The 12,397-nt window shown below is 44.1% G+C and overlaps 1 protein-coding gene across 1 annotated transcript; it reads right to left on the bottom strand.

Moving 5' to 3' along the window:
• Positions 1–4,316: 4,316 nt before the first annotated feature.
• Positions 4,317–7,172, bottom strand: LOC113750547 (inositol transporter 4-like). Its single transcript, XM_027294509.1, has 2 exons — positions 6,522–7,172; positions 4,317–4,433 (listed from the first exon to the last, which is right to left on the bottom strand). The coding sequence occupies exons 1-2, from the start codon at positions 7,170–7,172 to the stop codon at positions 4,317–4,319; spliced, it is 768 nt and encodes a 255-aa protein (XP_027150310.1).
• Between the last annotated feature and the right edge of the window lie 5,225 nt (positions 7,173–12,397).

Below are 12,397 nucleotides of genomic sequence, written 5' to 3'. Positions count from 1 at the left end.
GAGGGAGTTTTCAACCCGCAGTATACTTACACTCAAAATCCTCCGTTCTATCCTCCCTATGGGCAAGGATTTCAGCCTCAAGGTGGTCCAAACATGCCTCCTGATCCACAAGCTTTTTATCAGACTACCGCAGAGCCTGTTGTGCCGGAGCACACTGTTCAAACCAAGCCAGAAATGGGAGAGTCGTCTGCCCCGATTGATATGAAGTTACTTAAGCGGTTGGATCGTTTCGATGAGTTCATCAGGAAAAGCCAAGGTTTAAGCAAACAAGGGGTGTTAGACTACGATGATCTGTGCCTGTTTCCAAATGTACACCTGCCTGAGAGGTTCAAAACCCCGAAATTCAACAAGTATGATGGGACGGGTAATCCCAAGACACACCTCCGATTGTTCGCCAACAAATTGGGTAAGGCAACAGATGATGAAAATCTACCTTTAAGGCTATTTCCAGAGAGTCTGGAGGGGGATGCACTCGATTGGTACTCCAATCTGAAGCCCGAAGAAGTAAAAACCTGGATTGACTTGTCCAATGCTTTTGTAAGGCAGTATGAGTATAACTGCGAGCTGGCTCCGACACGAACTACGCTGGAAGGGACAAAGAGAAAACCCTCTGAAGATCACAAGACTTATGCCAAGAGGTGGAGAAAAATAGCTGCAAAGGTTGAACCGCCAATGACTGAAGATGAAATCATTCGCACCTTTATTAAAGCACACGATCCCCCGTATTTTGAGGAAATCTTTCGCATGACTGGATGCTCATTTGCTGCTATTGTCAATAAGCTTGAAGAATATGATGATTTTGTGAAGGCTGGAAAGATTGTTAATGTGTCTGCTCTGAAAACTCAAGTGGAAGCTTTGCAAGGCCAAAGTAATGGTGGGAAGAAGCAACAACTCCAGAAGAAAGAGGGGGAAATCGCTTTCGTCTGGGATCAAAACCCTTTCCCAAGACCCAGACCTCGACAATACCCTACCTACTCAAACCCTTACCCTTACTATCCAAATCCTCACCCAGTCTACAACGCCAATATCAGCCACCCCCGATCTCACCCAAATTACACTAATCCGCCTAGAGCCCCTTTTCAAGTGTCTCAACCTAACCTCCAACAAGTTCGACCCCGACCTCCCTACAATCAACAATTTCCTCCACCAAATAGACCCACATATAACTATCCTCAACCCACCCAAACCTACAGCCAAAGCCGTACCCGAACATTCACCAATCTAGGCAGGCCGTTGGATCAGTTGTATGAACAATTAAAAGCCGCTGGTAAAATCGGCGTAATTCCCCCTCTGACTTACCCTCATGGCGTCCCTAGAGGATACAACCCACAGTACACTTGCGCTTATCATTCGGAATCACCTGGCCACTCAACCGCCGATTGCAAAGTACTTAGGCACAAGATCCAAGACATGATCGAGGCTGGGGAAATAGTGCTAAGGGGAAAGGGTGAACAAGGACCAAGTGTAAGTACAAACCCCTTTCCCAAACACAAGGACACCTTTGAGGCATCCACCTCCAATGATGAAATTTGAAAATCCTGAAGGAACTTTGCACAATTTGGATGGCCGAGTATCTTCCCTCTCGAAGGGAATTTCGGTAAAATCTAGGGATTGTTATTTACTAAAGTTCATGAAAACTATTTCTTGCATATGTGAATAGCTTAATGAAAGCATCTTTTGCAATTGAGTTTTGACTTATTTCCGCTTTAATTTGGAGTTTCATGAAAAGCACAATTTGTTTCATTTATTTATTTGATTATTGTCCTGATTGTTTAATTCTTTTAAGATGGCCAAAGATAAAATTATTTGACCCTTTGAATATCACTATTCTGGAATTCGATGAAGCCGCACATTGAAAATCCCTTCGTTAAAAAACCCCTTCATTGAGAAAAATCCTTCATAAGAAAATCTCTTCATTAAGAATCCTTTCATTGAGAAAGCCTGCATTGAAAAACCCCTTCATTGAGAAAATCCCTTCATTAAGAAAATTCCTTCTCTGCCAAGTTCGAAGCTGATTGGTTAAAGCAGCGTCACCGACGATTGATTCTGATTGATGAAAAGCAGCTGAATGCAATGTGCCATGGCCAATGTTACCACAATGCATGGCCTATGTCCGCCACCAATCCTTTGGAGAAGGGGACAAAGAGTTAAAACGAGTTTTGCCAATGAAAGATGAAGCCAAAGATGAATTCGCTTCAAAATGGCAAGGTTCATTGGTCGTTCAAAAGGTGTTGCCGAGCGGAACATTTGTTCTAGATGGATGGACAAACATTCTCTCAACCTGTCAACTCAGACATGTGTAAAAAGTTTTTATTTTTGATTATGCAAATTTCTTTTGGAAATCATGCAAGGGGCGAAACAAAAGTCAGGCCATCTTCCTTTCCAATTAAAACATTTCATCCCTCGTCATCCCCTTTGAGCTATCAGAACAATAATTTTCGTTTGGCAGCCCCTGAGAATTGCAAACCCCACACTGGGGCAAATGTATTTTGAGAAAGGATGATCAAGAGGAAAAAGAAGAAAGAAAACCCCCACATTAGGGCAAATTTATTTTGAGATGAGATGATCAAAAGACAAAAAAAAAAAAAAAAGGCAAAAAACCCCGACACTGAGGCAAATTTAGTTTTCAAAAGGAAATGCAAAAGTGAGAAAATGCAATGAAAAATGCGAAGAGAGAAATCCAATCAAACTGGGGCAAATTTTCCTCGGTTTCATTCAAAATTGGAAATAATTTCAAAATGATGCAATCTCAGGTTATTTCACACCTCTCATTAAAAATTTGTTTTCAAGCCACATTACAAGCTCATAAAGTCCATCGTTGACTTATTCCTTCATGACAACCCAAAGTGAGGATTATGCTCATAAGAAAATCCATCAATCATTTGTGATCATAAGGGTATAACCAGTTTCGCATGCTTAGCTATAGTTTCTATCCATATTGTTGCAAGCCTATAAAGCTCATATGTGGACTACGTTTTCTTAAGAAATAAGGGTGACAAACTCTTTGCTTTTACTAAGATGTGATGTTGAATGCATTACAATTTTGGGCACAAGAACCAGACAAATCTTGACCTCTCATTTTCCTTGGCCACCTCAAATCAGAAATAAAGTCACTTGATTGGTCCTGAAGATGAACCAACTGGAAATTGTGACCCATTACCCAAAAACACAGATGCTAAAAGTGAGGAAGAAAAGGCTAGGAAATCCGGGAAGCTTGGAGGCGGAAAAGAAAAGGAAGATTGTTAAGAGGGTGGTTGACTGCTGAAGGAAAGCTAAACCAGAAGGTTTTCAGCCGCGAGGACGAAGAGGGATCTGCGTCGTCATCATCGCTCTTCCATTGACCTTTTTTTTGAAGGTTTGACCGAATCATCCGAGCCCTTTCTCCATTCCTCGATTCAGGTATCAAATTCTTCTTTTAAAGTTGAAAGCTCTTTTCTTTAGTTATTCGTTTGCATTTCTGCGTTATTACTGGTTCTGGTCTTGCTAAATCTGGAGTTTGGGTAAGGAGTCAGCATCTTGCATATTGGTGTCTTGGCCGAGAGAAAATTACCGAAAGTTTCCAACTTTGGTTGGCGGTGTGTTTCAGACTGAGTTTTGGGATGCAAGTCTAGGGTTTTTTTTCCTGAAAGCTAGTGTCATAGATTATTATTTGAGTTTATTGCTTCTGTCCATGTGAGGAATAAGAACAAAACCAGAAGAATAGCACGCTTTTCCGGCAAGTTGAATTTCTGACCTCTCGTTCATTGATTGCCCTTTAGTCCTGTGGGTTTGTATATCTTTCTTTTATGCTGTTTTTTTTGGTAGTAATAGATATAAGATGCATGTTTGCTAGTTGGGGACTGATGTGAAATGTTTGCATGTGGATAACGAACCTTAAATTCACACATGGACTTATAGTGTTTAAGTTTTGAGTTTTAGGGGAAGGATGGTACACAAAAATCTGCCGCGACGAGCTCAAAGTTTTGGTTTGTTGCGGCAGTACCTGCTGGTTTCTTTTCTTCTTGGTTTGTTGAAATTTTAGGCTGCAATTCGTTGCAGTCGAATTAGTGAGAGGATTGAAGTAACAGCTGCACTCTAAATCAGTCAAGGCATTCCGTGTTTTGTCTTGCAGAGGAGACTGCAGTTGTGAAGTTGAATTCTTTCATTTTTTTTTAACATGTTTGGATTGTTGAAACTTTTGGACTTAGCTTTTTCTTTGGTTTTGGTTTGCTGGGTGATGGTGGTACCACGTGTATGCTTGATTACCATTCCAAATAGCAATATATGGTATAACAAATAGCTGCAATAAGTAAGTTTGTTGCCACAGTATTGATCTTTCATTCTGGAAAAAGCTTCAGTTGCTGAAGCTTTCCGTTGCGGCAATCTCTTTCTTTCTTTTGCTGTTTAATTTTCTTTCTAACCTTGATGATCAGCTCCATTTTCTTGTTCCAATCCTACAATGAAGTTACATGTTTAGTTGATGATTGATAGGTAAAATCTTGGCATGTGGTGAACATATTTGCATGTTGAAATGGAGGGAAAGCCTTGGCAGAAACCCAGTAACCAGAAATGAAGGAAGCCACTCGTATGCATGCATGGAATAATTTTCTGAAAATTACACTTTGGCCCCCCAAGTCTCTCTTTGTTCCACTATGACCCAACCAATTGATTAATGTCATCAATTTAGTCCTTGGCAACTTTAATTTTTACGATTGCATTGCTTGCTTTGCTTCAAATAACTACCATGCTTTGTTTCAATTGCACTTAAGTCATGACTTTAGGGGCTTTACGATCAAGTGAGCTTTGTATTTGCGCATTTCTTTTAATTTTTCTCAATTAAAGTGGTACCTTGACTTTTTTATTGTTTTGAAGCCATTTTTCTTTCGTTTGGGCATCAACTCAAGGGAGGTATAACTTCTTTTATCTTTTTTGTCTCTCCCCTATGTGATCCAACGTGCTAAGTGAGAATTGCATGCCTACTTTGCTTTCCTTGCCTTCCCTTAATTCCTTTCATTTATGTCATTTACTTTTGCTTTTATTAAGTTATTCTTTTATGGGGTATGTGTACACCTCTTGGCTTGTAATAGATAGGGCTTGGAGAGCATTTTTGTCCATTTTTCCCCTTCCCCTTTTGTTTTAGTTAGCAAATGTAATAGGTTCATTAGCTTGATTGCTTGCCTTTGTTGCTACGTGTTAATTTGTTTTATTAGGCTCTTGCATTTAGTCGAGCATGCTAAGTGTTAGGTGCTACGTGTTTATAGATGATTTGCATGTCTACTTGCTTTCTATAGTCGTAGATGAATATGATGGATGAAGGCACGTCACCGCACTAGTCCAACGCTAGTTGTGGCTTATTGTCCCGTTTTCCACTAGTCCAACGCTTGTAGGAATGCATAGATATGGGCTAGTCCAACGCTAGACCCTTAGGGATTCCCCTCTCGTTAGTACATACTTGCATGTTTCACTACATTTCATGCATTTTTTCTTAGTTTTCTAGCATTTGGTATGCCCCTCCAACCCTTTCCCCTTCATTTTAGGTTTTTGCATCTTCATGCTAGTTATAGGGTACATTTGGTTGAGGGTCCCCTTTCGATAAGGGAAACGAGCGAGTGTGGCTACAAAATAGCCTTAGCACGCTAGTTCTTCCTTCTAATCAAAGGGAAAATTAAAGTCATGAAGTTAGGAGTCATTCCCGTACCCGACTTGATGCATTCCTATAGGTTCATACACTTTCATTCTCATCATGTCAATCCCTCACCCTCTTATCCACATTTTCTCACTACTTATATCCTTCTCAATACAAATGTCACGTTCACACATTTTTCTTCTTGTCACTTGTTTTTCTACCTCACAAATTGCACCCAATTGCACTTATATGTATCTACTATCATATTTTCATCCATTTGCACACAAACACCTTTATTTTCCCAATTTACACACATGCACTTGTCTTACATTCGCACACATGCACGTTCTATTACATTTTCACACTTGCACTCATATTTGAGTCTTCATTTGCATCATTCGCGACCTCTATGAGGACTTTCCTTATTGGCCACCACAACTCATGTGGTTGGGACCAAAAAGCCTCGTAAGAGACATTTTAGATTTAGGATTGCATTTCTTTTTCATATCCATTAGTCATATCCAACATGCAACGCATATTTTGGGTAGAAAAATTACGAAAAGAAGGGCTAAGTCACGCAACTAGCTTTGGCTAGGGTAAGGGAGTGTCTTAGGCTTTGCCTTTGCCTTCTCCCTTATCAAATGTGACCCCCGATCCCTTTCTTTGGTTACGTAGACCTAAAAGTTCTTTAAAAAGGGTTTGTTTACTTTGTTCCAAAAAACCACTTTTTGGGTGATTTGGTACACCTTAACTCTATACCAAGTGGCGACTCCATTTTTCATTCAAAAACCCTTTTTGAACTTTGTTTGGCCAAACCGTCGCATTTTCAAGTCCCACGGCCTTTTATTTTCATCTTCACACACGTTCACATACACACTACATTCACACTTCTCAAAAAGTGGGGCGCGACATTTACCTCCCCATAAAGCCATCTAGGAGACTCAGGAAGCCAAAGCATCAAAAGAAATTGGATCAGAGGCGGTAAACCTGCTACTCCAAGCATCCAACGCCATGCCCCGCGTATCTTGGTGAATGCATAGTTGATCACGTAAGACAGAAAAGCTCCTCCGGTAATCAGCATGCCGTTGGTGCTAACCAATGCACCTCTAACTCTAGCAGGAGAAGCTTCCGAAATATAGAGGGGTTGTGTCATGGATGCTATTCCAACTCCCAATCCCACAAATATTCTTTCAAGAATGATCATCCAGGGAGCAGGAGCAGAGGCCATAAGTATGGCACCTGCAACGAACAGCACATCAGCTAAAAGAATTGATTTCTTTCGACCACACTTGTCATTGAGCCAACCACCAAATGCAGCACCAATCGCAGCTCCTGCTACTGCCATGCTAACAATAGTTTCTCGCAGCCATGTGTTGTTTTTAACAGATTCAAAATCATCCCGGCTGTAGTGCAAGGCACCAGAAATAACACTATTATCATAGCCAAACTGAAGCCCTCCAATTCCAGCTGATAAGGCAAGGCGCATAATATAAGGCGTTCTCCATATTGCCCGCCAGAATTCCATGAGTTCTGTTCTACGCGCACCAGTAACACCCCCCTCCACCATCTTGATTCCAACTGGGTAGTAACTTCACCAAACAAGTTCCAAATGGGTAAAGAAAGAAGAAAGTTTCAATAGATGCTTCCGAGATCAAGAAAACTTTGGTTTTGTTATAAAACTAATACTAATGTGACGTAGGATTTGAGTTATTTATGTGGTGGGTAATATGTTAAGAAAATAGGAAAAATTAAAGAGTTCAAGATAAGAGAAAAGTAAGAAAAGTACTATTCTTTTATTCACTAGTTTTTTTCAGCTTCGCGCATCGGATGCCCTGGATCTGCGTTAATCAAGGATCAAATGAAGGCAAGTAATTTAGTGTAAAATGCTTATATACTTAATACATGATTGGCGTTAAGTAACCGCGGGACATTTGATTTTAGGCGATTTGGATACCACTTTTATTCATTTACTCATTTGGTTAATTTTGTCCAGATAGTCAATAATGGGCTTAAGATCTTTGCAAATTCTTGATACTATAAATAAATGATGCATTCATTTTAAATATATAAGTACATATAAATATTATAATCATGGTGATATTAAAAACTTTTAAAAATATGCTCACGCTATTTGTACATAGTTAATAATGAAATAACTTTAAACAAGTAAAAACCTTCCTGAAACTTATTATGAATAAATACAATGGTGGTGCCAATATATATATATTTTTTATAAAACACACTTTTATTGCCTTAAAGGAAAGACATCGCAAGAGGGACCATAGACCTTGCCTCCCAAGAGTACAACGAAAATATTAAGCTACTTGACTGGGAAAGGGAGCTCGCTCACACCCAACAAAGACTCCTACGAAGAGCCCCAGCACTTTCGAAAAGAAGGGAGACCAATCTTGTCCAGCCTAAAGTGCCCTCGAGCCTGAGAAGGGAGTTCCGAGAGCCGGAGGTAGGTTCTGGTACCCCCATCAGCATAACCAATATTAGATAAGCTATCCGCCACTTGATTACTCTCTCGCAAGCAATGGGAGATGCTAACGACATGGGACGACAGTTGTCAAAAAGATCGGATTTCCGTGTCAATACTCCACGGGCAGTGAGCTACTCGCTGCAGGACCTGAACGAGCACCAAGGAATCCACTTCAAGTTGCACCTCGCATATCCACGGGAGATGCATAAGTTAACCCCGAATAGAAGGGCCTTCGCCTCAGCTTGGATGCTAGTGCAATGTCCGAAGAATGTGGAGAAGGCGAACAGGATCCCCCCCTCACTATTACGCAGTACCCCACCCCCTCCCGCCCTTCCGGGATTGCCTTTAGAGCAGCCATCCGTGTTGAGTTTAAACTCACCCGGATTCGGCCTCAACCACTTCACCAACCTGAACGACTCCGGCTTGCGAAAAAAGGCGAGAGAAGCATAAAAACCAAGCCATGTCGGGGAGGTCCAAGAATATCTCGGGAACTTCAGACTAAAAAGATACCGCACGTCATCTAGAATAAACCCACAGATAGCAGTAGGAGAGTAAACTTTGTCATCAAACCGCGCTTTGTTTCTAGCCTTCCAAATGTTCGAACAAATCAGGGAGGGGATAATCTGGTGGGCAAACTGCAAGAACGCATTTGTGCACGAGGAGAACCACCAACGAGCCATGTGCCCCCGTACAGAGGCCCCCACATGCAAGACCCCCGCAGGTGATCCAAAAAAATTCCATGCTGCAGCGGCTACGTCGCCTTCACAGAAAACATGGTCGAGGGACTCAACCATAGCCTCAACACAGCAAAAGCACTTTGAGGGGCCAGAAATACCTAGCGTACATACCGTAGAGTCCAGGGGCAGCCGGTTCCGCAGTAGTCGAAGCATGAAGAACGAGATTTTCATCGGAAGGAGGGGATGTCGCACCCTGGAGGAGATAAAAGAGCGCGACCCACGGCCAACCACCAACTCGAAAGCCGTGCTCAGTGTGAAACTCCCAGACTGTGAGGGTGCCCAAACCATAACATCCTCCTCGTTCTCCTCAATCCTCGATAAAGCAAACCGAGTAATCTCGGCTACTGTGTCAGCCGGCACCCACGCCGCCAATAGTTGAGCATCCCATCTGCCCCGCCTAAGGAAATCCGAGACCTTGTGATCCGAGACACTCTCCACACGTGAGGACAGAGGACCAGAACCTAGCCAGTTGTCGAACCAGAAATGTGAGCTCCCAGAACGAATAACAAAAGTGATGTGTCGCTCAGCTAGGTCCCGCACCTGGAGCATCCTACGCCACGTGTGTGAAACCCCCCACTGAGGCCCCTACCATGCCTGGATGTGCTTGAGCGGCATACTTAGCCATCATAAAATTAGCCCAAAGAGTCGAGTTCTGCCGAAATCTCCACCACAACTTCACTGAGAACGCCTTAACAACATCGGTCATGGAGCGGAACCCCACCCCACCCTCCTCCTTAGCCGCACAAAGGTCTCTCCAGCGAATCCAATGATGTTTGGCCACACCCTCATCCGAGCCCCAGAGGAAATTCGCGAAGAGCCTCTCAATTGTAGCCAAGATCGACCTTGGAGAAGACATCACTGCCAATAAGTGGAGCGGGATAGAGGCCAACACATGCTTTATCAGAACAATCTTACCACCAGGCGACAAGAGCCGATTCTTCCAAGAGTTAATCCTAGTCAGCACCGAGTTGCTTAAATCCTGGAAGAAAGCCTGCTTCTGCCGCCCCACAAAAAGAGGGCATCCCAGATAACGTACCGGAAACACCTTGTATGCGCAACCCGTAATGCGCTGAATTGTAGCCCTCCTACCTCGAGACATCTTTGAGTGCACCATAAAACCACTCTTTGCTGCATTTATACTTTGCCCTGAGACACTTTCATATCTCGCCAACGTCTCCATGAGCAACTTCAAGGACGTCGTCGAAGCACTAGAGAAGATGAGGATATCGTCAGCAAGCCCCAAGTGAGAAATAGGAGGACAAGACCTAGGAACCTTGAACCCACAAAAACCAGGACGCAATAGGAGTTGGTTCAATATACGAGAAAGCACCTCGGCTCCTAGAATGAACAACGAGGGGGATAGAGGATCCCCCTGTCGGAGGCCGCGTGACACTGGGAAGAAGCCACAAGGCATACCATTTATGAGCACTGAGAACCACGGATTGGACACCAGGCGCCAAACCATATCGATCCACCTTTCACCAAATCCAAATACACGCAGGACGTTAACCAGGAAAACCCAAGACACCCTGTCGTACGCTTTTGTCATGTCCAATTTGATTGCCACATTCCCGCCCCTATTTTTCCGCCCAATACCCGAGATTACCCCCTGAGCAAGCAAGAAATTGTCAGCAATTTGACGACCACGGACAAAACCACTTTGATTAGGAGAGATGATGCGGGGCAGCAAAGGGGCCAGCCTCTCCGTGAGGATTCGGGAGAGCACCTTGTTAAGAAAATTGCACAGACTGATAGGCCGAAACTGCGCAAAAGAGCTGGGGTTCTGCACCTTGGGAATTAACACGATCAATGTCGCAGTGACTTTCCTCGGCACCGTCTCTCCACAGAAAAAGCTAACGACCGCATTATAAAGATCCTGAGCAATGATATCCCAAGCAAACGTGAAGAACTTCCCGGAATAGCCATCAGGACCAGCCGCACTATCCCCATCCATAGCGTGAACGACCCGCCGTACCTCCTCTAGCGTAGGGACCTGTTCCAACATATCATTATCAGAAGGCTGGATGAGTTTGGGAATAATGAGGGACAAATCCCAAGAGGAGGTAGGCTCCGCCGAGAAAAGTGAGAAAAAATACCGAACCGCCTCTACACCTATTCCATCATCTGATGTGATCCAATTGCCCTGCTCATCTCGGACCCGGTGAATAATTGATTGCAATCTCCTCTGCTTAACTACCGAATGGAAAAACTTGGTATTCTTGTCCCCCAACTCTAACCATCGGACTCTCGCTTTCTGTTTCCAAAAATTCTCCTCCACTAGCAAGCACCGCCGCCACTCTACATTGGCCCGTTGTAATGCCTCCTGAGCATCAATTGAACCATCCTCCTCCACCCGCTTTTCCGCAGTAAGCACGGCCTCCTCAGCTCTCCCTGTATTGCTGAAAATGTTCCCAAAACTCTGCTTGTTCCAAGCTCGAATGTCGGATTTTAAGTGGGCCAACTTAGTGCAAACAATTTGGAAAGGGGAACCAAAGCACTCTTGTTGCCAGGAGACCTTAATGACGTCTTTAAAACCAGAGTGGGATGTCCATGTATTTATAAACCGAAAAGGCCGGGGCTTCCCATCAGCCCGCGAAGAGACCGAAAGCAAGAGGGGAGAGTGATCAGAAGGGTCTCGTTCGAGACGTGTCACCGACACCACAAGGCCCACGTCATAGCATGCGTGATTGAGTAAGAGCGGATCCAGACGCTTCCAAATTCGCACCCGTCCCAAGCGGTTATTGCACCACGTAAAAGAAGAGCCAGTGAAGCCGGCGTCAAACTGCTCTGCTGACGACAGAAACTCCTGGAAGTCAAGTGCCTCAGACAAGTGGAAAGGCCGGCCTCCTTTCTTCTCCCCTGCATTCACCACAACATTAAAGTCCCCACCCACAAGCCACGGTCCATGCAAAGGCTTGTCCCTCAGCAAGGCACTCCACAGAACCCGTCGTTCCTCTCTCGTGCATGCAGCATGGACAATGGACACAGTCAAAGGGACTGGAAGGCTAGTGTGGGAAACTAGAAAAGAAGCGTGCTGCTCCCCCTCCCCCACCAACACCAGTTGAAAAGGCCCATTATAGAACAACCATATGGAGTTAGAAGTATTACATACTACATTATCGAAACGAAGCCTATGCCTAAAACCAACCGCAAGCATACTACTGACACGCGCTTCACAAACAGCCAGAAGTTGAACATGATTTCGCGAAATAAGTTTCTTAAGTCGACGAAAGTGAGAGGGCTTAGACAGACCTCTTATATCCCAGAAGAGAGCATTAATCATTGGGGAGTGCGTGAGAGGGATCCTGTGTTTTGGGCACTGAAGAGCGTAGAGTTCTATCTGAGGGGGCGATGGAGCGATAGCCCTTATCGCGACGAACCATCTGGAGAGAGTCATCCTGCGCACACAGATCATCGGAGGCGACAAGTGGCAGCACCACCTCTATAACCGGCTGTCCTCTAGGGTAGAGGTTCCCTGCTGATGAAGGCAGTCCCACCACGCTCCCATCAGCCCCTGGCTCACTCGATTCTGCCCCGACAAAGGCAGGCCGAACCCCCTCCTCCACCTCCGCT

This window comes from Coffea eugenioides, chromosome 10, assembly GCF_003713205.1.
Source record: "Coffea eugenioides isolate CCC68of chromosome 10, Ceug_1.0, whole genome shotgun sequence".
Classification (NCBI taxonomy): Eukaryota; Viridiplantae; Streptophyta; class Magnoliopsida; order Gentianales; family Rubiaceae; genus Coffea; species Coffea eugenioides.
This window is presented reverse-complemented; position numbering and strand designations above follow the sequence as displayed.

What these genes read in the sequence shown, in the direction of transcription:
- LOC113750547 (XM_027294509.1), bottom strand. Translation starts at nt 7,172, where the DNA reads ATGGTGGAGGGGGGTGTTACTGGTGCGCGTAGAACAGAACTCATGGAA. An exon ending in CTAGATGGCTTTATGGGGAG is followed by an intron (nt 4,434 to 6,521) that starts GTAAATGTCGCG and finishes ACTTCATTGTAG; the next exon opens with GATTGGAACAAGAAAATGGA.